This window comes from Sardina pilchardus, chromosome 9, assembly GCF_963854185.1.
Source record: "Sardina pilchardus chromosome 9, fSarPil1.1, whole genome shotgun sequence".
Classification (NCBI taxonomy): Eukaryota; Metazoa; Chordata; class Actinopteri; order Clupeiformes; family Clupeidae; genus Sardina; species Sardina pilchardus.
Genome location: NC_085002.1, coordinates 14,612,994 through 14,637,993, shown reverse-complemented (window position 1 = coordinate 14,637,993; position 25,000 = coordinate 14,612,994). Strand labels below are relative to the sequence as shown.

Sequence of the window (25,000 nt, the reverse complement as noted above, 5' to 3'; positions counted from 1 at the left end):
TACGGATCGAGCCAGTGTTAACAGTGTGTCAAAACCGACACGTCTGGGTGAAGGTCGATGCTGTCTGTCTGTCTGGCTGGCTGGAGGATTGTCGGGGGACAGCGGAGGGGTGGGAACGACGCACCACACCCAAACACGGGCGATCACAGAGGGGGGGTTGGGGGGGTTTAAGCAGGACTCGCTCCGCGCCGAGGTGCATTGGCGCAGGTTTCGCCCCGCGCAACGTGTCACTACACATCAACGCGAGGACTGGGGGCAGACGTGCGATGAGCGCTCTCCCCGTCCCCGCGCTTCTCACGCCGGCGCGGGCGAGAAGCGCAGAGCGGCAGCCGGATATTGTTTTAGTGGCCGGTGCAGTCTGGCTTTGTCCGTCTGTTTGGTGTCTCGTCCAGTCCGCTGGCATTGTGTGCACTTGTGTCTGTTGTCCGTGTAGGTAAATAGTGTGTGTGTGTGTGAGAGAGAGAGAGTTTCGGAATTTCCTGACGGAGTAGAAAATAGACCGTCCTCCTCCTCTCACTCCCTGTCAGTCATCCCCCCCGCCCCTCTCTCTCTTTCTGGCTTTCTTTCTTTTTTCTTTCTTTCCCTCTTTCCTTTCCCCTTGGTTCTGTGGCTGTCCAGCTGAACCAGAGGCCAAATAAAGCGCAGCTGTGCCGTGGTGAGAGTGACCCCTCATTCTTGCTCGGCCGAGAGCAGGGCAAAAGCAACAGAGTCGATTCTCACAGGCGGCCCCTTTTCTGTTTCTCAAGCCCCCTCCAGAAAGGGGGCTTTTGGGACGGGGGGGGGGGGGGGGGGGATGCAGGGCCAGAAACACTGAGGCTTCTGGGCTCCCCCGAGAGCCCGGTCTGATGAGAATCGGCTCAGGCCTTATTTTCCGGCAAGCTGTTCCACTTAACGTTGCAACATTCTGGGTGTCATTTGGTGGAGATGCTTCTCGGTGTTAATCAGTTCCCCCCACTGACACATACCACATCCTTGTCAACAAATTGCGTAAATACCGCACGCAGAAGGTTACATTTGAATTCTTTCCGAAGAGACTAATGTGTTGTGCTGTGGCAGGGTGTCTGCAAGTGTGAGTTTACACACACACACACACACACACACACACTGTTTACTTCATCACCCTCTCAAGTGTGTCAGATCTGCCCCAATCCCTTCAACACTCTGAATGAAGGAAACAAAGACCAAGCCTCTCCAGTCTAGAAGGTTCTAAGCTTATCTTGTAAGTGGTCTCTCTGAGATGGTGGAGATTACTGAAGGACAGCTTGGGAGGTCTGTGTGTGTGTGTGTGTGTGTGTGTGTGTGTGCGGCTGAAGCTAACAGGTGTCTCTCTCTCTCTCCTTTGTGTTTCAGGCAGCACAACAAGATCGGCCAAGTGGACGGCCGGAAGCTCGGGGAGCTCACCGCTCTGGAGACCCTGGACCTCAGCAATAATGACATCACCGAGCTGAGAGCCCACTGCTTTCCCGCGGGGCTACAGATCCGAGACCTGTAAGAACACACACACACGCACACACGCACACAAGTAGTACTTATTGCTGGCCTATCAATACCCCAGGCACTGTAACTTGATTGTACCTTTATTGTAAGTCACTTTGGATAAAAGCTTCATCTAAATGACTAAATGAGTTGCAAAACCATATGACATAGACCGTTTCAAGAGAGTTCCATTATCAGTGTTATAGTTGTTCCCACAAGGTTTCCGTTTTAACATTTCTTATGTTATCTTAATGCAGCGGAAGTAGTTTGGGAACAAAATAGAACGTTCAAGCAATGTTTTTCACAAAGGTCATGAAGTATGTGCCTGCGTATGTATGCACGTATGGTATGTTATGACTGTAAATCACTGTGCAACAGAACAACTTAGTAGCCATCACCAGTTCAGAACTTGAACTGGGAGGGAAAAGGGATATTGTGTGTGTGTGTGTGTATATGCTTGTGTGTGAACAGTTGTTTTCATAAGTCATTATGTTTGACTCGATCAGTACTATTATCGTTGGCCCTGTGTCTAACCATAGCCTGTGTGTGTGTGTGTGTGTGTGTGTGTGTGTGTGTGTGTGTCTGTCTGTCCCAGGTACCTGAGCAGTAATAAGATTGTGCACCTGGAGGCGGGGGCATTCGACCAGCTCTCCAACAGCCTGCAGGTCCTCCGCCTCAGCCGCAACCGCCTCACACACATCCCCGTCAAGGCCTTCCAGCTCACTCGCCTCACCCAGCTGTGAGTAACACACACACACACACACACACACACACAGCTGCTTTTGTCAGGGCTGGAGAACACAGCCAAGCACATAGGTATGAAATGTACTCAAATAAAACATGGGCATGCATGCAACTTCCTTTTTTTTTCTATCACCTTTTGACCTTGATCTTAACTGCTGTAGGGATTGATCTGTTGATAGATTAGTGGATGGGTGGGTGGATGTGGTACAAGATGGTTTGATAAATGGGTAGATGAATTAAAGGAGGTGTGGGTGAATAATAGGTAACAGATTAGGACACTGAGTACATGTTCATGGCTCAGTCAGAACCAAGACACCGAGGCTGCAGAGCGGAGTTATGTGGCAGGATCAACTCATGAGGGAGTGGGGGATCAATGAAGTGTGGAGACAAAGAGCCGAAAGTCTGGCCCGGTTAGGTGTGTTTGTGGGTGGGTGGGTGTGCGTTTGTTTGTGTTGAAAGCCAACCAACATCCCCTCCCTAACCCGTCCGTGGCGGTGTGGTCTGGTCAGGCCAGGCCTGGGTAAACGACAGGCCCAGAGGATTTATTGGCCCTGACCTGAGGTCACATGCTCCATCACTGTCCTCAATCCAACTCCACCACTTCTCTCTGTTCTCACTCTTTTCTCATCTCTCTACCACTCTACTTCACTCTCACACTGCCTCGTTCTCTCGCGTGCTGCTCACTCTCTTTCCTTTCCCAGTTGCTCTCTCTCTCTCTCTCTCTCTCTGTCATCATTCCCTCTCATTCTCTTTCTAGTTCTGTCTCATATTTTCCATCTTTTCCTCATTATCCGTTTTCTGACCCTTTTATTCTCATTATTTTGCTTTTCTCACCCCCCCCTCCCTTCCCTCTAAAATCCATCCAGGCACCAGATTCATTCCTGCTCTCTCTTTCTTCTCTTCTCTCTCTGTTCCCCCTCTCCCCTCTTCCCCTCTCTCTCTCCCCCCTTTCTTCCCTCTTCTCTCTCTCTGCTCCTTCTCTCCCCCCTCTCCCTACCCTCTCTCTCCCCCTCTCTCCGCTCCTTCCCCCCTCTCCCCACTCCATAGCCAGTGTAAGGGGAACCCCCTCCATTGTGAATGTGGGCACCCTTTCCCATGTTCCTGCCTCTCACGCGCCATTGTTCCGCAGGTGGCCGGAACGACACCCTATCTCCGGGTGCTCGTGGGCAACAAGGCCGAGCGACCGCGGTCGGCGCGTTTGGTGTTCAGGCTCTCTCGGGGGGTGCAAGGGCGCCGCGCTGACATCATCGGCCCGCCCGCACACACACCTGCACTGCCCACCTGGCGCGTAGATCCGGTGCCTCAAAGCCGTGGCCGGCGTCAATACGTGATGACAAGCACCGGCCCTGGTTAATGTGACATTCAGTCGGCAGTGTTAACGCCGCCCAGTGCGACCGCTGAATGTGTTTTTAGGGGGTTTTTGTGTTTGTTATAAGGGTCTGCCCTCTCCGGTGTCCCGGTATGTCAGATGAGGTTTCACCCACGAGGCTGCGCCTTCAGTGTTGAGTGATTGATGACTTTGGAGGACCTGATGTTTTCACTTTAGTGTGTGTGTGTGTGTGTGTGTGTGTGTGTGTGTGTGTGTGTGTGTGTGTGTGTGTGTGTGTGTGTGTGTGTGTGTGTGTGTGTGTGTGTGTGTGTGTGTGTGTGTGTGTGTGTGTGTGTGTGTGTGTGTGTGTGTGTGTGTGTGTGTGTGTGTGTGTGTGTGTGTGTGTGTGTGTGTGTGTGTGTGTGTGTGTGTGTACACTCTGTTTTGCCTGTGAGATCTCTGAATGCCAGGAGGTTAACACAAGCAGGTTTTTGCAGCAAGTTTTGGAACACAAGCAGCCACAAGGCTTCATTGCTTGAATTTTAAACATAGCGGTGCTTGTTGCACCTGGTGCTAAGCCTGCAGTGTGTGTGTGTGTGTCCAGCAGTGTGTGTACAGTAGGTGGAAGTCAGTGGTATGATTTCTCTTCATTCTCTCTCTCTCTCTCTCTCTCTCTCTCTCTCTCTCTCTCTCTCTCTGTGTGTGTTTGTGTGTGTGATGGCAGGGAGCTGAGTAGGAACCGCCTGCGGCTGATCGAGGGCCTGACCTTCCAGGGTCTGTCCCGCCTGGAGGTGCTCAAGCTGCAGAGGAACAACATCAGCAAGCTGACCGACGGAGCGTTCTGGGGCCTGGCCAAGATGAGGGTGCTGTGAGTGTCCAACCCACCCCAACGAAACATCCACACTCAACAACAGCAACAACACACTCTTAACATCTAAAGAGACCAAACTCATCAGACTCTCTCACTTGGCCTGACTCACATATTTGTCCTTCCTCTCTCCCCTCTCTCGTGTGTGTGTGTGTGTGTGTGTGTGTGTGTGTGTGTGTCTCTTTCTCTTTCTCTCTGTGTGTCTTTCTCTTTCTCTCTGTGTGTGTGTGTGTGTGTGTGTGTGTGTGTGTGTGTGTCTTTCTCTTTCTCTCTGTGTGTCTTTCTCTTTCTCTCTGTGTGTCTTTCTTTTTCTCTGTGTGTGTGTGTGTGTGTGTGTGTGTGTGTGTGTGTGTGTGTGTGTGTGTGTGTGTGTGTGTGTGTGTGTGTGTGTGTGTGTGTGTGTGTGTGTGTGTGTGTGTGTGTGTGTGTGTGTGTGTGTGTGTGTGTGTGTGTGTGTGTGTGTGTGTGTGTGTTGGACTCCCTGTGCTCTCCAGTCACCTGGACTTCAACAGTCTGAAGGAGGTGAACAGCGGCTCTCTGTACGGCCTGACCTCCCTGCAGCAGCTCTACCTGGCCAACAACTCCATCGGCCTCGTCAACCCCGACGGCTGGAGGTTCTGCCAGAAGCTGCGTGAGCTGTGAGTCACCCCCTACACACACACACACACACACACACACACACACACACACACACACGCCGAGATTACTACTGACCCCACTTGCCCCTGGATACACCTACGCACACATACTCACTGTTGATCACCATCCCCTGACATTATCACTCACCCCATCCACCCCTCAATACCCCTACACAAACACAGCCACACACACACATACACACGGCAACTGATCACCATTCCCTGAGATTACCACCTGCCATAAATAATGCAGTATAGTGAGTGGCCTGACAGCCAACAGCCAGTGGGTAGATTTGCCTTTAGATTTATGAGGGGAAGCAAGGAGAAAAGTAAAGTCGAGTGAGTCGGTGAGCTGTAATCTCCTCCCTCGGCATAGAGACAGAGGGAGGTAAATATGCACCTTAAGTGTCCCCCCATATCTCTCACTTCTGTTGCTGACGTGCATTCTCCATTAATGCAAACTGTACTTAGTGCATGAGGTCTCTTTCCCCCCCGATATTAGTGCACTTAGTGACTGGACGCTATCATTTTTATTAGCGAGGGCCTAATGAAGTGTGAATGTGGTTATCAGTAGGAGTTGTGTGTTTTTAGCCAAGGGCAGGTGCTTTCCCCCCTCCCCCCCTCCTACGCTACATTCTCTTTTTTTGTTGCTTTTTTTTGGTACACTCCCTTTATGACATGGTCATTATTGCATTCCGGGTGGAGGCGACCTGACGGTGCGTCCAGCTGTCTCTCACTCTCTCCACCTGAATGACCACAGCAGGCCCACCCGCCGCGCAGCCGAGCGTGCCTACCAAACACAAGAGCGCCTTTGACCCGGCGCACACATCTGAGAATTATTAATAGGGCTATCCCTCCACTCACACCACCACCACCACCACCACCACGGCTTCTCACCTTGTCAGCCGAACCCGGTGGTGACTATCGGGCTGTCCGGAGCGAGCAGGAAAGCAATTAGTTCACATTAGACACTGTTGCACATGCCAGATGAATGCTTTGACCTTCACCGAAAAAGAGGAAGGCCACTTTTAACAGAGGAAGGCGACCACAGCGGTCAGTCCGGATCTGTGTAAAATAAACGGAGGGATACCCTGGTGTCATGAGGCTTAATCACACACACATTTTCAGAAGTAGTGTCTAGTGGTAGGGATCAAGGGCAAGTGCAGAAAGATGCAGCTGGAGCAAGACGTCTGAATTCCGCCAGGGTTTGTCTGTGCTGACAAGTGCTGTGTGTGTGTTTTCCTACCGCAGGAATCTGTCCTACAACAATCTGACGCGGCTGGACGAGGGCAGCCTGGCCATGCTGGGCGATCTGCACACGCTCCGCCTGGGACACAACGGCATCAGCCACATCGGCGAGGGAGCCTTCAAGGGCCTCAAGGCTCTGCGCAACCTGTAAGTCCTCCTGACTGCAACCTATTCACCACCTCACAACAGTTCCACCCCCCCCCTTCCTCCTCAACCACCCCCACCCCTCCCACCCCCCCAAGCCACCTAATGTTTCCGAGTGACAACGGCATGTAAAGCAATCTGCCAAAACTCTGAGTCCAATTCAGCTCTGGGCTCCTTTCTTTCCGCTTCTCTTTTTTGAAGCTTGTCTCTTCAAAACTAGACATGAAATCCTCTTAATTAATCATTGTCAAAGCCGGAGTAGTTTCCTTTCTTTTCTTTTCTTTTCTTTTCTTTCTTTCTTTTTGTTGTCGTTGAGAAAACCCTTTATTTGTGTCCCCCTTTTCCTTTTTTCGTTCTCTGTCGCTCTCTTTCCCTCTTTCTTTCTCTTTTCCTTCTTTCTTTCTTTCTTTCTTTTTTTTTCTTTTGCTTTGGCTCTTTGTTTGGTGCTTGGTTCCCACCGTCTGGAGATGCACATGTGTTCCCTGTCCAAGGCCTCCCAGGAGAAGCCGCCTCTTTTAAAGCACAGAGTGAAAAGCAGTGGATGGGGTGGGGGTGGGGGCGCTATGCCCCTTTCCCCTGTGTGTCTCCAACGCTGGGAACAGGGAGGGGAGGTTGGGGGTATGGTGGGGTTGGTGGGGGTTAATTCTCCTCACGCCTCCTGAGTTAGAGAGAGGGGGGGGTGGTGGTGGTGGGGGGAGAGTGGCCGAGGGCGGCAAGAAAGAATTGGGCTTTTAGTCGCTTCACCAAGTCTCTCTCTCCACGTCGGGGTGATGGGTTGAAGTGTATACAAACCTCTCTTTATCGCTTTTCTTTTGCCGGTTCTTACTTTTTCCTTCTTTTTATTTTTCTGTTCCTTTTCAATCTCCCCTGCTTCCCCCCCCCCGTCCCCCGTCCCCCGTCCCCCGTCCCTTTCCTTGGTTCCTCCTTTCACTGGCTCTCTCTGTTTCTCTTGACTTGGTCTCTCCGTAGCGCGACGGGCACTGATGTGTGAGAGTTTGGGAGACTCTGTTTGGCTCTCCCTCACTCCTCTGTCTGTCCAGTGACGGACACATAAAGTCACTTGAAAGGTTGTGGACGTGAGCTTGTCCAGAGTGCAAAAAAAACTTGCGTGACCTAAAGTCTATTTTCTTTTCAATACAACTTTCAGTAACTATTAATATCCATCAGGATGAGTGTAAGGGCTCCTTACGGAACAATATGAAAGATCTGAATGTGAATAGGTCGCCAGTGGCTTTCTCCCTCTCCTCTTGTCTGTGTTGTCTACATTTCCATTCGATTGAAGCTTGGCCTTTTTTTCCATGTTAATGTTCCTCAGACCCTTTCCCCTTGGATCACCCCATTTGATAATCCCTTCCCCTTCTCCTCTTGCTCATCCTTCACCCCCCCCCCCCCCTCCCCTCCCCTTTGCTCGCTCTTGCTCTGTCTTTCTCACCCGTCTCCCTGCAATGGCCTGCCATGAGCCAGCTCTAATCGAATCAGTGAGGAGGCGCTTGGCTGCAGCACCTGCTGAAAGGGAAGAGCGGGGGAGCTTTAATTGGAGCGCACGGCTGGGGCAGTGGGGTGGGTACGCAAGGGGCAGTGGGGTAGTGGGGTGGGTACGCAAGGGGCAGTGGAGTGGGTACGCAGGGGCGTGCGGTGCGGCTGTGAAGGTGCTGAAATAGTCAGCCTGTGCCCACCCAAACCCCCCCCCCATCTCACTCCTCCCCACTCTCCACAACTTAGCCAAATCTCTCTCTCTCTTCTCTCTCTCTTTCTCTATTTCCCTATTTCCCTCCCTCTCTCTCCCTCTCCTCTCTCACCTCTCTGCCTCTATCCACACCACCACCTCCACCATCATGCCATTGTCAGCGTCCACCATCCAGTTCCAGCTCCAACACCATAACGAGCCAGCGCCCATTCATGGCCGGCCAGCCAGAAAGAATAGGAAATTGGCAGCCAGGGGCTCAGTCCATGGAGGAACAGAGAGGGGGGTGGGTGGGTAGAGGGAACAGCAAGAGGGGGTGGAGGGTGGAAGAAGAAAAGAACCTAGTGGAGGAGAGAAGGGAAAGGAGGACTGCCATCTAACTCAGAGAACTTGGGAGCGTTTGTAAGCTTTCTTAATGGGAGAAAAACAAAGCCCCCATGAAGATGAGATTATTTGAACATGTTAGTTGAAAGACGACGTTTGCTTGTTCTCACAGTTTGATTGGCCTTGTCGTTATGGAATAAAAGTCTAGTTAACTTTTGTGTGTGTGTGTCTGTGTGTGGAATAATAAGTTTGAAGAGGCGAGAGTTTCTGGGGCAAATGAGTGAACTTGCATTCGTCATGTGTGGAAACTTGGTCCGGCCTCAAATGGAGCAGGGAGTTATAGCCGGCTGGTCTGACAATGCCAGGAATATGCCCCAAACGCTCCCTGTTCCCCTCGCCATCTATCTTTCAACTCTCTCTCTCTCTCCCTCTCTCTCTCTCCCTTCTTCTGTCCCTGTGCTCTCCTCTCTCTCCCTCTCTCTTGCTCTCGCTCTGTCCCTTCTTCTGTCCCTGTGTTCTTGTCCTCTCTCTCTCTCTCTCTCTCTCTCTGATGGATCTTAGCAGTGCTCTGAATGTGAATGCCGACTGCACCAGAGTGCCAGTCTGGCCCTTTTAGTGTCTGTGTCTGTGTCTGTGTCTGTGTCTGTGTGCGTCAGTCTCACACTTGTCTGGGAGCATTCCTCTCCACCTCCACCCCAACCCCCATTAATCCGCCAAAGGAAAGAATGTGCCGAGCTGGCCTGAACTGGGCACGGCCAGCAGTGGAGCTGCACAGGACTCTGCTCTGAGGCTCCTCTTTGTGGCCCAGGTGCAGTGGATGTAGGGGTCGCGGTGGGTGGGTGAAGAGGGTGGAGGTAGCCTGTCCTACTTCCATCTCCATCCGTACCCCCACCCCTCCACTCGGCTTCATCTGGGCCTCAGAGTGCCCAGCTCAGGCGAGCCCTAGACTGGCAGCGTTCCCCTCCGCCTCACCCCTCACCCCTGACTCTGCTCTGCTCTCCTCTCTTGTCTCCGTCTCCACAGGGAGCTGGACCACAACGACATCTCGGGCACCATAGAGGACACCAATGGGGCCTTCACCGGATTGGACGGCCTCCACAAGCTGTGAGTGTCTTACTTCATCCCCCCCCCCGCCCCCCTTCCCCACCTCTCTCTCTCTCTCTCTCTCCCCCTCTTTCTTCTTTCTCCTCCTCCTCCTCCCTCCATCCGTGTCCCTTTGAACTCCTTGGCTGGCCATTGCTGTGCTATTGTGCCGGTCCCCCCGTGCACCATTGTTCCCTTTCAACTCACTCCTCTGCCAATAGAGGAGCGCCTGTCTTGGCTGCAGACAAATTCACCTTTTAGTTTCCCCCCTATCAGAGCAAGCAGAGACATTAGGCTTTTTAAGTTCACCAATTAAGTTCAAATGTATTTTTGACTTTTTTTTTTCGTGACTTTTGATGCTATGCACACATGACACTTAGAATACGTAGTTTAGCACATCGATCACTCTGGTTTCTAGCCTCTAACTGCGCTGTGATTGCAGTGATGGTCATAAGCTCTTGTTGTTGTTGCAGGTTGAGCCTGCTTGTGTGAATACCCTTCCTGTATAATCAGCGCTTGTCCCAGGATCGGTAGATCAGCAATGAGAGGGCTTTTTTTTCGGAGGGTGAAGGGGGGGGTGTTGGCTCAAGCTCTCTGCTTTAACACCAAGAGAGTGTGAAATCGGGAGGCGGTGTTGGCCAACCACATCAAACGCCCCGCGAGGCCCCCCCCTCTCCTCACCCCTTTTGTCCAGAGCGGGAGTGTGTGTATAGGCGGAGAGGATGAGGGGCAAAGGCAGGGAGGAGAGGGGGGCAATGGGAAAGTGCGGAAGCGGTCCAGAGATGCCCCGGCCCGGCCGGAATCCCACCGACCCGCACTCCGGAAAGCCCATTCAACCAATCCTGGGAACGCCAGAGAAAAGGGCACGGACATCAAAGCGGAGTTGCCGCTTGCTTTTTGAGTGTGTGTGTGTGTGCGCCTATGTAAAATGGTTGCAGAGTAATTTCCCATGGAGGTGAGGGTGACTGAGAAGGCGGCATGGCTGCAGATTGGCAATGACATCCTTTGGCAGCTTCACTCCGCGTCATCTCCTAGACGCACACAGGTTCTGGCCTGTAGGCTTCAGACAACCTCCCCCCAACACAAATAAAACGCAAATAGGCACGCTCTTAAATGTGTCCACGCACACGCTTAAACACAAGCGTACATTCACATGAACGCACACACACACACGCACACTCACTGATACACATTAAAGTTGGATGCAGATGTGAGAAATGGGTGAAATGAGATCAAACGCTGTGCTCCATGAATGGCTAAGCAGGGGATGAGTGTGTGCGTGTGTGCGTGTGTGCGTGTGTGCGTGTGTGCGTGTGTGCGTGTGTGCGTGTGTGCGTGTGTGCGTGTGTGCGTGTGTGCGTGTGTGTGATTGATTTGGGGGGGAGGTTGCTGTGGTGATGGCCGGAGTGTGTCACCCTGAGAGATGGGCAGAGGTGATGTCTCTGTTGTGGGTTGATGGGTCCATTCTCTGTCTCTGAAGGCCTGCCTTTTGCCCCCCTACCCACACACACTCACACACACTCACACATGAATCAATCACGCACATCACACACTCTCACACATCAATAAGCACATGATGGTGTGTCACGATGAAGATTGACAGCCAGCCCCCACCACACTAACACACACACACACACACACACACACACACACACACACACACCACTGTAAGCCCTTAAATCTACATAGTAGAATGCCATACTCATTCGTGAGTAAGCTGGTTATTGACTTTGATTTGAAAGTCAGCGCATTTCTGTGGAAATGTCTAGCAGCTTGGGAGGGTGTTGGGCTCGTCAAAGGGAGCGTCTGAGAAGGAAGTCTGTAAGATTCACCGTCCCAGGCACGGACACGTACCACTGAGTCAGTCAGGGTGGAGGAAATGAGGGCTCAGAAGGGCGTTCAGAAGCCTGCCAGGCACCTGAGGCCAACTTCTAGAAGCTTGTGTTTCCCTGCTACTTTTCACCTAGCAGTTTTCATCGCATTTAGCAGTTTTCATGGCCAGTTAAAACTATCGCATGATTTTGTTTTGTAACTGGTCGACGACAGTTTTTTTTTTTTTAAAGCACTGAGAAGAGGCACTTGATATTGTGTTGCTCGATGTTTGAACTGGGACTTGAGCGACTGCTTTTGCTGTGTGTGTGTGTGTGTGTGTACTAGAGGGGAGTCATAGATGTATGGCCTTTGAAACAATCTGTCCTCCCCTCCATAATCCTTTTTGGACAGGAAGGGAGCGGATTCAGGAGCTTCCTAAGGGATGGAGGGGAGGAGAGGGGAGGTGGTAGAGGGGGGTTACGGCTCCCTCCCACCTTCCCATTCAGCCTCCCGCCGCCTCCATGTGAAGTTTAGCGATGCAGGGGTCACCCCTGTGAATCAGACGACTGTTTCTACCCCTCATGCACAGGCATGAAGGAGAGAGAGAGAGAGAGAGAGAAAGGGGGAGCAAAAGAAAGGGAAAGGAAAGTGAGTGGGGAGAGCAGACAAGAGGATAGTGAAGGCAGAGGAGGAGGAGGAGGCGATCCAGGGAGCTGTGTGTGTGTGTGTGTGGGGGGGGGGGGTCTTTTGAAGATGGGATTAGAGTCCCAGAATGGAGCAAACTGGTTGTTCTCTGTTTGAACCCGCTCCTGACAAGGCTACTTTTATTACTTTACAAGGCGCGTTGTCTTCGAGGGCGAGGGACCTCCTTTTCATGTGACCCCTGGCTCTCAACTCCACCCTGTCATCGCTATTAAATTCTAATAAAGATAAAAGTGGGCTTTGAAGAGAGTGCTCAGTGTGTGTGTGCGCGGGTGCAGGACCCTGGATCCTACACTCACCTAATCTCTACACAGTTCGGATTTCCAATACCTCCAATCCACGCTCTTATCAGATTCAGCCCAACTAATTGTGTCTCTCTCTCTCTCTCTCTTTCTCTCCTTCTTTTCTCTCTCTCCCTCTTTCTCTTTTTCTCTCTCTCTCCTCTCATACTTCTACTTCTCTTCATTTCTGTTTTTTTTTTCATCTTCTCTCTCTCTCTCTCTCTCTCTCTCTCTCTGCTCTTCATGTTTGGAAATTGCAGAACTCTGTTTGGAAACAAGATCAAGTCGGTGGCCAAGAAAGCCTTCTCCGGCCTCAAGGCTCTGCAGCACCTGTGAGTATGCCAGCATGCACCGCGGCCGCGCTCTCCGCCGCTGCCAAAAGTGGCTGCCTGAGAGGGCTGCGAGCAATTTAATAGCGTCTTTGTAAGCCGAGAGGACGAGGCAGTTTAGCAGGGCCCAGCTGCCTTCCCAAGCTCTCGTTAGAGCCAGCTTCAACTTTGGCCTTTTTCCTCTAGCCCCCCCCCCCCCCCACTCTCACACACACACACACAACCCCCACTATCTCCGACCTCCTGGTAAAGATGGAGCAGGAGTTGTTTAGCATATGGTCAGTTTTGTAGCGGAACATCCATTCACGCATGGCCACTTTCCCAGCATCGGTGTGATTGAAGCAGCCCCCCCCCTCCTCCCCTTAACTGGACCCCCCCCCCCCACCACCACCACCACCCTCTTAGATTACTAAGACTGGGGAGTATGTTATACAGTGGAACATGGAGTGGAACATGGAACATGGTTTAGGGCTTTCTTCACCCTATTGACAGTAACCTCCTTGTAAATAGTCTCACACAGTGCAGCTGGGCCGATAGAGTTGGTGTGTGTGTGTGTATGTCATGTTGTGCTGAATGTCCTGTCCTCTGCCCACGATAGGAACCTGGGAGAGAACGCCATCCGCTCCATCCAAGAGGAGGCCTTTGCCATGATGGGGAACCTTCAGAGCCTGTGAGTGGCACGCCTGTGTGTTTAACGTCCACAGTTTCATATACACACACAGTCATGCATATAGAATGCCTGTACCCACACAGACACACTCATGCGTACAGGAACGCACGCCCACGCACACGCACACTCACGCCTCACTCCTACGAACACGGGCTGGCGTAGAGAACTCGGAGAACCTGATGAGCCACTCTCTCCACCAGGGCAAACAGTCAGGTCACAGTCATTAGAGAAATCAAACAGGCACAAATTAGGACGGCTAATTTCTGAACAGGATTTCCGTCATCACAAGGATGTGGCGTGTTACATTCTCATCACTTTTTCCTTTTTCTCCTCCTCCTATCTCTCTCTTTCTCTCTCCCCCCCCCCCCCTCTCTCTCTCTCTCTCTCTCTCTCTCTCTCTCTCTGCGCAGGCGTCTCGAGAGCGACAGCTTCCTCTGCGACTGCCAGCTGCAGTGGCTGCCCGTGTGGCTGACGGCTCGGGGGCTCCAGGCGGACATCAGTGCCACCTGTGCCCACCCCGAGAGCCTGAAGGGCACCAGCATCTTCCAGGCACCCGCCGAGAGCTTCGTGTGCGGTCAGTACCTACCCCCCCCCCCCCCCCCCCCCCAGCTGTCCCAACACACACACACACACACAGCATTAGAGGGATTTGCCCGCCGAAAACCACAAGTGCATTAGAAAGCTTTTAATGTCTCTTAGTAGTTCTGCAACTCTGGGGTGCTGAGTGTTAGTCCCATGCTGTGTATGTGCACACCCCACATTTCATCACAAGTAATCACTATAACATACAGTAGGTGCCATTACAAAAGCCATTGGATATTCACTGCATATATTCAGTGGCTTTTGCAAGTGTTCGTAAAGTAAGGGTTAAGTTGTAATTCAAGGAAGTATTCATGTAGTATTGATAATGATGAATATTGATTTGGGTTCTGTATTGGTAAACTATTGGTAAACATTTGTAAAGGTTATGTAGTAGTGGATGAGTGGACTCTAAAGTAGCTGTTTGTGTTTGTGTGCTGTGCAGATGACCTGCCGAAGCCCCAGATCACGGTGCAGCCGGCGAGCACGGTGTCGGTGCTGGGCCAGGACGTGCGGCTCAGCTGCACGGCGGCCAGCAGCAGCAGCTCGCCCATGTCCTTCGCCTGGCGCAAGGACCAGGAGCCGCTCCGCCACGCCGAGCTGGAGAACTTCGCCCACGTGCGCGCCCACGCCACCGATGCCGCCGCCGACGACAACGCTGCTGGCGCCACGGCTGCTGATGCCGCCGCGGCGTCCGTGCCCCCGGTGCTGGCCCACAGCAACGTGATGGAGTACACCACCGTGCTGCACCTGAGGCACGTCACCTTTGCCCACGAGGGGCGCTACCAGTGCGTCATCACCAACCACTTCGGCTCGTCCTACTCCCAGAAGGCCCGGCTCACAGTGAACGGTGAGGCCACCAGCCACGCTCACATGCCCACAATGATGTAGTATGCCCACGGGCACGCTCATATGCCCACAATAATGTAGTATGCCCACGGGCACGCTCATATGCCCACAATAATGTAGTATGCCCACGGTCACGCTCACATGCCCACAATGATGTAGTATGCCCACGGTCACGCTCACATGCCCACAATGATGTAGTATGCCCACGGGCACGCTCATATGCCCACAGTGATGTAGTATGCCCACGGGCACGCTCATATGCCCACAGTGATGTAGTATGCCCACGGGCACGCTCATATGCCCACAATAATGTAGTATGCCCACGGTCACGCTCATATGCCCACAATGATGTAGTATGCCCACGGGCACGCTCATATGCCCACAGTGATGTAGTATGCCCACGGGCACGCTCATATGCCCACAATGATGTAGTATGCCCACGGGCACGCTCATATGCCCAAAACGATGTAGTATGCCTGCGGGCACGCGCATATGCCCAAAGTGATGTAGTATGCCCACGCTCATATGCCCAAAGTGATGTAGTATGCCCACGGTCGCGCTCATATGCCCACAATGATGTAGTATGCCCATGTTCATATGACCAGTCCCCACAATGATGTAGCATGCCCACATCCACGTTCATATGCCTTGTAGATGGCTTGAGAGAGCAGTGATATTTGGCTTCATGTTGTTGTTCGGTTAAAGGTTATTAGGTTATTATTTAACAATTAATACGAACGTTGTAATCTGACCGCAAATAGTATGTGCAGTCATATTCCAGTAAACTGATTGTTGATTGCACACATTCAAAAGCAACACCACTAACAACACTGTGTCAGTCATTTTACACTGATTGACATCGGCCTGCCATGTTATGGTTGTGCTGCATTCCATCATCCTAATCAGGAACACACAGTAGCAAGTGTGAATGTAGCGCAGGCTCATAAAATGCTGATTAGTGCCGAAGAGGATGCTCATTCTGGAGAGCAATGAAATGGGCTATTATAGAGGTCAGATTTCTGGAGGAGGGAATTTTTTGGAGCTGAAGAGTTTCAGCTGGAGGGTGGAATCTATTGAGCAACCCCCCTAACCCTCCTTCTCCTCTTCCTCCTCCTCCTCCTCCTCCTCCATCCACACACTGATCTCTGTCTTTCAGCTGGAATTTGGAACAAATTGATTTCTCGGCATTGCTCTTCCCCCTCCCTCGTCCGAGGCCCCTGAATTACACATCCTATTGGTTTGTCTAACAGATGGGCCGCGACTCACCCGAAGGCATTTTGTGTATTTATTTATTATTTTATTATTTTATTTGACTTTGCCTTTATTTGGTTTGGCTTCATGCTTGTCCCCAAAATCAAGCCCATTTCCTCTAATGTAATCGAGTTAGGCAGCGCCCTCAGACGTTGAATGCTGCATCTGTGAGCGCGCCTAATTGTGAAGGTAGAGAGACCTGACCGAGTCTGAGCGAGTCCTCGCGACCAGGCATGCCTCGCCTAAAGAACACCACACACTCTTTCTTTCTGTCCTCCCATGCTTAATCCCTCTCTCCTTCTCTCCTTCTTCTCTCCCCGTCTCGTTCGCTCGTTTTCAGTGCTGCCCTCGTTCGCCAAGACGCCGGGGGACCTGACGGTGCGGGTGGGAGCCACGGCGCGGCTGGAGTGCGCGGCCGACGGGCACCCGGGGCCCCAGATGGCCTGGCAGAAGGACGGCGGCACCGACTTCCCGGCCGCCCGCGAGCGGCGCATGCACGTGATGCCCGACGACGACGTCTTCTTCATCACCGACGTCAAGCCCGAGGACGCCGGCGTCTACAGCTGCACCGCCCGCAACTCGGCGGGCACGGCCTCGGCCAACGCCACCCTCACCGTGCTGGGTAAGAACAACCACCCCCGTCTTGTCACCCGGGCGCCAGCCTGGACATCACGGCATCACTTACTTAGCCAGTCTGTCCTTACCCATTTGCATTGGGAGTTGGTACCCTCGCCATGCCTCACGGCAGTTCCCTCTAGATGTATTCTAGTCGCCCGCCTCAACTGGCTTTGGTCCTGGCACAATGTCCGACCCTCACTGGAACTCTCCCTGGCAAGGCCGATGCCCTCCTGGTTGGCAGCATGCATCTGAAATCTTATCATGCAAGTCATACTTGCCAGGGCTTCCCTCCCCAGGCCAAAGGGTGGATGTTGGTTATTATGGGGTGGATGTTGGTTATTATTATCTCCTGCTTCTCTTCCCATGATGCATCAGCAGGGCTACTGCTCTGTGCCGTGTCTCAGTGGGGAGAGCAGTAATGTTTGCGCTGCCCTCTCCAAGCGGCGGGGATTTGGCTAACCTCGGGAATGTGGCGTGGCCCTCCACAGCTGTGGCCTGCTGCTCCACAGGGTCGTAGGGCAAGGGTCAAAGGTTGGGTCATGCGCGGGGGAGCTGGGTGGGGGGTTAGCGGGCCTCACAGAGGAGTATTTGTTTGTGTGTGTGTACGAGGAAGCGGAGAGGAGTGCTGAGGAACACACTGACACATACACAAACAGAACTTGTTTCCTGTGCTGGCCTAAATGGCCGGCCTTCTCTGCGCCGCATAGAGGTTTGGTTGTTGGCCGTGTGGGTGCCAGGTGCTGCTGACCTAATGAGAGGAGCTGAAGTAGGGGATTATTAAGATGGTGGAAGTGGCCGTTGGTTGCTGCTAATATGAATGAGGAGAACCAGTGGGTTAGGTGTGAAGGGCTCTCTTAGTCATGCACCATGTTGTGTGTTGTAAACTTAGCGGAGCATTTTTAACACATAATATCTGTGTTATCTTTAACACATTTCCCTGTTTTCTTCCCTCAAAACTCACACTTTCTCAGACGTTGGGTTCTCCAAGTTGCTTTATGTGCTTTTTAAAACGATAAAAGTAGTAAACAAAGTAGCAGTACATAAAAACACAGCTGAACTGAATTGATCATGACCACAGTGAACCTCCCTTTCTCCCTCCTTCCTTTGCAATTCAGTTCAGTTCGATTCAATGCGCTTTAAGCACCTAGAGTACAGGAATGTAGAAAACATCATAACATAGAACAGCATAGAATCGGAGACGCTGTGGTGCAACAGGCTGCAGTGCTCATACCACATATGGGTCTGAGTGCCCACGGGGACCTAGGTTCAAATCCAACCTGCGGTAATATCCCGATCCAATCCCATCTCTCTCTCTTTCCCACTTACTTCTCTCCTCATGCTTCACAGCTATGCAAATAAAAGCAAAACAAAGCCCCAAAAAATATTTGAGTATAGTATGCTATACTATATACTATAGTATGGATGGTAACCCTCTCGTGTCCCCCTGTGTGGTGCAGAGACGCCGCACCTGGCGCAGGCCATGGAGGACCGGAGCGTGGTGGTGGGCGACACGGTGGCGCTGCAGTGCAAGGCCCTGGGCAGCCCGCCGCCCCGCATCACCTGGCTCCGCGGCGACGAGCCACTGCGCGCCAGCGAGCGCCACCACTTCACGCCGGGCAACCAGCTGCTGGTCATCCGGCAGGCCGCGCCCGAGGACGCCGGCCGCTACACCTGCCTCATGTCCAACCCGCTGGGCGCCGAGCGCGCCCACTGCCAGCTGAGCGTGCGGCCGCAGGCGCTCGGGCCGTGCGCCCCACCGCCGGGCCCCGCCGCGGGCACCATCGCCGCCGGCATCATCGTCATCGCCGTGGTGACCAGCGTGGTGGCCACCTCGCTGGTGTGGGTGTGCATCATCTACCAGACGAGGAAGAGGAGCGAGGAGTGCAGCGTCACCAACACAGGTACGGGACCAAGCCAGCATATGGACGCAGCATTTGGTTGGTCGGTGCGCCATTTCTCAGCTATTTATCTAGATGATCTATTCATGGGTTTCATCAGGTCCCTGTCCACAGGTGTATTAATCAAGCACCATGCAGTCTGCATTGATGATCATGGTGCTTGATTTCATACACCTGTGGGAAGGGACCAGATGAAACCCACGAATAGATCATCTAGATAAATAGCTGAGAAATGGTGCCCATTGATTCATTTATCTTCACTTTTACAGATTACTTTTACATGTCAATCACACTTTTTTCCCCACCGGAATTCCTCAGTCAACACTATTGAGACAGTTTGGTTTTCACCGACCAAACCAATGGGGCAAGCGTTGACTACCGTGTGGATCTGCTCTTGTCAGACCAGCGTAGCAGTGCAGTACAAGTCTGACCGAATTACGTTTTGCGTTTCCCCAGACGAGACCATCGTCCCGCCTGACGTCCCCAGCTACCTGTCCTCCCAGGGGACGCTGTCGGAGAGGCAGGACGGCTCCATCCGCGTGGACAGCAGCAGCGGCTCCCAGCCCAACGGCCACATAGACAGCAACGGTGAGATTGTCACGCCTCCGTCACGTTCCTGACGAGTTCACTTTCAGATGTTTCCCTCTTGACACCTCCGCACCTGCGATTTGTTTTCGTCACCAAAAAAAACACACACGGCGTTCGTCTGTCAGCAGGTTATTAGCATGCGTCATTAATGGACCCATAAGCATGTTAATGAACAGGTTTTTCCTCTTTGTCCTCCCCTCTCCCTTTCTCTATCTCTCCCTTTTTCTCTTCCTCTCTCTCCTTCCTTCTCTCTCCCTCCCTGTAGGCTTTGACCATCCTGTGTGCTCCGACTGTCTGGAGAACTACTCCAAGCCCCCCGACTACCTGCTACAGAACATGGGCCCGGTCGGCCTGGAGTACCAGCAGACCCACCACCCCTCGGGGTACATCAGCGTCCCGGTGGGCAGCCCGCCCACGCCCCTTCACAACGGCGCCAGTACCACCAACACCACCACCACCACCACCACCACGGCCACCATCACCGCGCCCCACCCGGCCCCCCACTGCAACGGCACCCCCAACGGGATCCGACGGGACCCGCAGGCCTTCCCCAGCAACCACGACAGGGCGGCCCCGCCCAAGAAGCTCGGGGAGAGCAAAGGTGCGTCAGCCAGGAGAGATGACTCCTGCGTTTGCTTTACAGACACACAGACACACAGACACACAGACACACAGACACACAGACACACAGACACACAGACACACAGACACACAGACACACAGACACACAGACACACAGACACACAGACACACACAGGTATATCAGTACCCTAGAGTCATAGACACACACACACAGAGTTTTGGAGCTGTATTGACACATGGTCTCATATTACCTGGTGTTGGGAGCGGTATCCAGCTATTGCGCTCATAAATCACGGGTAATGCCGCGGCTCCGTCATCAGCACCTGAGGAGGGGCAGGTTCTATCTCGCCCTCGGCCAACAGCGGAATGGTTTGACTTGGCTCACTGCAGGAATGCAGAGACTTTCAATCCGCAAGCGCTCTCATAGCCCAAAGGCCTGAATTAGAGAGTGTGTGTGGGTGTGTGTGTGTGCGCGCACCTACTTTATGTATTTTTCCGTGTTGACATTGGATCAATCTCTTCTCTCCCTTGTCCAGATCCCACCATCACCAGGCTAGGCACGCCGGGGTCCGAGAGCTTCCTCCGGCCGATCAAGCTGTCCCCCTTGACCACGGTGGACATCGAGCGCGGCGACTCGGAGGTCACACAGACTCTACTGTCCAACGGACACGCGCCCCGAGTCGTCGCGACCGAGAACACCTCCCTCAGGCGAGCGAGCGACTAACACCCCCCTCCCCGAATCCTCCCACCATGTGATGAAAAAAAAAAAAAAAAACACTTTGGACTCTCGATGCCGCCATCGCCTTCTTTTTTTTTTTGACGTTTGTCTTTTTTATTTTTTGCACTGAGAGCTGCTACCTCAGCCAGGAGAAGGTGGAGGAGGAGGAGGAGGAGGAGGAGGAGGTAGGGGCAGAGCTCAACTCAGTTTCACTAAACTGAGAAGAAAGGAGGAGAAGGAGGAGGAGGATGAGGAGGATGGAGGCGGACGTTTCAGGGTTGAAAGGTGAAGCTTGCTTGTGTGGGCTGTGTCCCGCGCGAGCGTTTTAGCTGTACATAGTCTTAAATCTTCCCAAGGGAGCTTCCATTTATTAAGTGAAAAAGAGAAAAGTGACTTGCATTTGAAGCATGCAAATGTAGGGCGAACTGTACAGTATAAAAAAGAGAGTGATATAACATTGGACAATGGACTGTACATAAGAGGTTTCATATAAATATATATTATATATTATATCTAACTTTTACAAAGAGTATTTGGATTTATTCTGTGCATGATAAGAACTGAGTGATGGTATTTTTTGTTTCTTGTTAACAAGCCTTTCCAGCTTTTCTTCCTCACTGTTAACTGTGGTGCCTTAATAATGCATGAACAAAGAAACCAAGATTCCACCATAGCTGCAATAGAGATTTGAACGTTTGCCCAATGTACATCAGTACATTTAGTGGGTTTCATGCCATATATCACAACATGCAGTGCATTGCAGTGAAATCTTTGACCTGACAAGCTGTCGGTCTGTGGCCTTAAGTCATGTAGCTCTGGTTATGGATCGAGCGAAGAGTTTTGATATGATTTATTTGGCATTGGAGAAGAGACACGGGTTGGCTTTATACACAAGGAAATAATGTTCCATTGATTTAAGCACTTTGCCATATGATTTATAGGACTTCTTTATAAGTTGCAGATTGTGATTGTATTCTTATAGGAATGTATGGATTTCTAACAGCTTTGCCAAGACACACATCACAAAGCTCACATTTTGTGTCTCTCAAACAAACAAAAACGACAAAAAAAAAAAATCAAGACTCTTCCATTGACTAAGGTCCTGACCACATCACCAAGCTGCTTTTTCTCACCCCGATACCTGTGGTACTTAAGTAGATGTGTATTTACTTTTGTTTTTTCTTTTCTTCTGGAAAGTAAGTGACATGAATGTGGACCTTCTCCAAAAACAACAGTAGTGTTTGTTTGTTCGTTTTTTTTTGTTTTGTTTTTTCAAATCATAACAAAGACGCCTAGTTCTCGCAGAAGCCTAATGTTGCCAAACTACAAAAGGGATAATGTTGAACTCTGAACTCACTTGAAAAGGAGGCTGCTCAGAGTGCCGCATGAACTGCTGTCTCGGGGTCTCCAAACAGCACCCCGTGTTACACACACACACACACACACACACACACACACACTCACACTCACTCACACTCTCTCACACACACACACACACACACACACACACACACACACACACACACACACACACTCTCACACAACACACACAAACTACAAACACTACACACACACACACACAAACACTACACATACAGGCAATGGCCAGTAAACTCTAAACTTTACTTCAGCTTTCTTAACACCTGGTTGCAACACTACATCAAAGTCTGTTCAGATTTGATATGATCCACATCCACACCCATCGAAGAGGAACGGCCAGCAAAGTGCAAAACCTCATTCTGTGAAAACCTCAGCGTTACCTGAAAGATTTCTTTCTACCAAACCAAGTCAAGCTGAACAGCCTATAATTTGTTTGAATGGACTTTTGTTGGGATTGTGGGCTTTTTTTTTTTTTTTTTTTAAACAATGTGCTCAGATTAATTTATTGAAATGAACACTCAAACTGTTGTACATTGACAAAGCTAAGACGTTGAGGTGTCTAACATGGCAAGTGTCTATTAAAGTCACATTTTGCTATTTTACACCATGACTGTGCATCTTGATTCATTTTAAAAGGTTCAGCATCAGTTTAAGAAATGATGGCAACAGTAGACGCTGGAGTCTCGACCAAGAAATGCATAATCAGTTTACTCAATCGGTGGCTGACAAATTCACAAAGTGTCTGCAAATGCATATTTACCCACAATGTTATTTTCACACAACTGCTCGAACAAACTAATGTGAAATAATACTTCAAACCAGCTCAAGGTCTTCACAATGCTCATGGAGCTCTGTGGGCTACCGTGTGTGTGTGTGTGTGTGTGTGTGTGAGGTCGAGCTGAAGTCGTCGTTCAGGTCGACGGCGCGTACCGGATTCCAGCATGCTGCTGACACAGGCCATTGTTCCCACACAGAGAGATGGTGACAGGCCCCTGACAAACACACACACCTGCGGGAGGCCTGGACAGTCTTCTGCCCTAATATGGACTGGGCTCGGTGACTTCCTCCTCCATATCACCTCGTGTTCCATGTACAAACTAGATACATAAAACTACACTACATTTTTATGCAACATTTGTTCTACCCAAACACTGGACCGACAAGTTTCAGGGTGTAGTCTATAAAATATGAAGCGTGATAGAAGTGCCTTAGGTTCTGTTTTGTTTTGTACTTCTATTTGGGGCATCTGTTTCAATGTGATGGAGAAATGCACTTCAGCCAATACCTCCATTTTAAATTCTGGTAGTATTAAGTTATACCCATTTTAACTCATTTGCAATGGTCATGGGAAAAAATGGCTGTATGTTTTACATGAAGCGAAAAAGTAGCTAAAAGAATCAAGAATATCAAGCTGGAAGAACGATTTGAACAGATATCAGACCATAGAGGCAATGTACAGTCTCTGTATACGTGTACGCGTGACACCTGTTGAGTTTCAGGTGACCTGATGGGAATGGGGATTGTGCTGGATCACTGGATCCGCTGCGTCCTTCAGGAAGACAGTGCTGAGCGCCTGCCCAGTTCCCAGCATGCATTTCCACTCTCGCTATTGCTTTGACATTTATCCTTCACAGTCTTGTCACGCCGGTGCTCCCTCGTTCCCGATTGACTCTGCAGAGCGCAAGATCTTGTAAACAGATGGTCCATCATCATTTTTTTATCTACTGTTCTGTGTGGAAGAAAGCTTTTTTTTGTGTGTGTGTGTGTGCAGGGTCATGTTTGTGCTTTGTACAGTCATATTCTCCAACACTGGCATTGCCATTGGCCTTGATTGATTGTGGCAACGCTATTGAACACAGAAATGTTTTCACACACACGCACACACACACACACACACACACACACACACTAAGTTGGTGTAAACGCCTCTATTTCCACTCAATTATGCAATTAATGGAAGTGAGACCAACACAAAAAAAACATAAACAAAGAAAGAATATAAAAAAACAGCATTTTATTGCTGAGTCTAGAACAAATCATAACACACAGAACAGCACTGTCATTTGAGGTATCCATGTGAAAATGATCTGTGCCGTTAAATAACTGGAATTCAAGTAGTTAAACCTAATACGCTTTGCACTGATGACCAAGAATGCAATACGCTCGGTAATGTGATAGGGGGGCTGCATCTCCAGGCACCAGGTGTCCATCTCTCCCCTGGCCCCCCCGGCACTACAAACCCCCCCACACCACACCACCACACACCACCCCAAACGGCTGACCAGCTTAAACTGGGACAGGCTGGGGATCCTCATAGGAGAGTGGCTTTGGGATGGGGGTGGTAAGGAGAGGTGGGGGGGTGGGGGGGGGGGGTCAACTGTGATCATCCCCAGGGCCCGGTCATCATGACAGCATGGTGCGTCGCACCTTCTCGTACGCCCCCAGGAAGATGAAGCCGCCCACGCTGATGAAGGTGATCCTGGGGATACTTCCTGCAAAGAGCCTGCGGGAGAATACACACAAGATGCTAGTCAGAGCATCATACCACACAGCCATGCCCGCAGTGAAGACGTTCTGGAGTGAGAGAGAGGGAGAGAGGTCGACAAAGAGGAAAACAGAGAGAGAGAGAGAGAGAGAGAAAGAGAGAGAGAGAGAGAGAGAGAGAGAGAGAGAGAGAGAGAGAGAGCGAGAGAGAGACAAAGGCAGTTTCAGTTTGTAAATCACTTCAAATGCATCTACAGAGACAAAGGGACATGTTTTGAAAAGTTGTGTGTGCGGTGCACGTTTGGCTCTTTCGTGCGCTTAACGGTGCAGCCGTGCGCCTGGTCGGCCCGTGGAGCGGAGCGGAGCGTTTCTGCAGGAATGCGGTCCACGGGGGCCACGCTGACGGCGAGGGGGGAGGGGGGAGGGGGCGTAGCGAGGAGGGGGTTTGTGGGACAGGCCCCGAAAGCGATGTGCTCTCCCAAGGCCCTTTTCCACGCAGCTGTTTTTGGTATTAAAGCCGGGCCCCGGGGGCCCCTCAGCATGACTGATGGCCAGATGACATCCACACACGTCCCTCAAACATCCACCAAACCCCCCCCAACACCACCACCACCACACCCCTCACACACACACACACACACACACACACACACAGACAGAGAGCCCCCCCCGCCCTGCCCTGGCTCGAAAATCCCTTTCCTACACTCCCCCACCCCCCCCACCACCATCGGCACCTCCTTC

At 51.5% G+C, this 25,000-nt stretch overlaps 2 protein-coding genes across 2 annotated transcripts in view; one reads left to right on the top strand and one right to left on the bottom strand.

The window, feature by feature from the left end:
- Nucleotides 1-22,385, top strand: part of lrig1 (leucine-rich repeats and immunoglobulin-like domains 1) — a 38,196-nt gene extending 15,811 nt beyond the window's left edge. Inside the window, exons 4-18 of the mRNA XM_062545889.1 lie at nt 1,351-1,488; nt 2,072-2,215; nt 4,254-4,397; nt 4,892-5,035; nt 6,287-6,430; nt 9,459-9,539; nt 12,574-12,645; nt 13,241-13,312; nt 13,723-13,886; nt 14,337-14,741; nt 16,332-16,613; nt 18,067-18,510; nt 18,964-19,095; nt 19,361-19,696; nt 20,214-22,385. Of these exons, the coding sequence (XP_062401873.1) occupies nt 1,351-1,488; nt 2,072-2,215; nt 4,254-4,397; nt 4,892-5,035; nt 6,287-6,430; nt 9,459-9,539; nt 12,574-12,645; nt 13,241-13,312; nt 13,723-13,886; nt 14,337-14,741; nt 16,332-16,613; nt 18,067-18,510; nt 18,964-19,095; nt 19,361-19,696; nt 20,214-20,401 (2,890 nt within the window). The 3' untranslated portion in view covers nt 20,402-22,385. The remainder of the gene's footprint in view (nt 1-1,350; nt 1,489-2,071; nt 2,216-4,253; nt 4,398-4,891; nt 5,036-6,286; nt 6,431-9,458; nt 9,540-12,573; nt 12,646-13,240; nt 13,313-13,722; nt 13,887-14,336; nt 14,742-16,331; nt 16,614-18,066; nt 18,511-18,963; nt 19,096-19,360; nt 19,697-20,213) is intronic.
- Nucleotides 22,386-23,774: 1,389 nt separating this feature from the next.
- slc25a26 (solute carrier family 25 member 26) overlaps nt 23,775-25,000 on the bottom strand; it is a 52,126-nt gene continuing 50,900 nt past the window's right edge. The window contains exon 10 of the mRNA XM_062544956.1: nt 23,775-24,278. Within this exon, the coding sequence (XP_062400940.1) occupies nt 24,179-24,278 (100 nt within the window). The 3' untranslated portion in view covers nt 23,775-24,178. The remainder of the gene's footprint in view (nt 24,279-25,000) is intronic.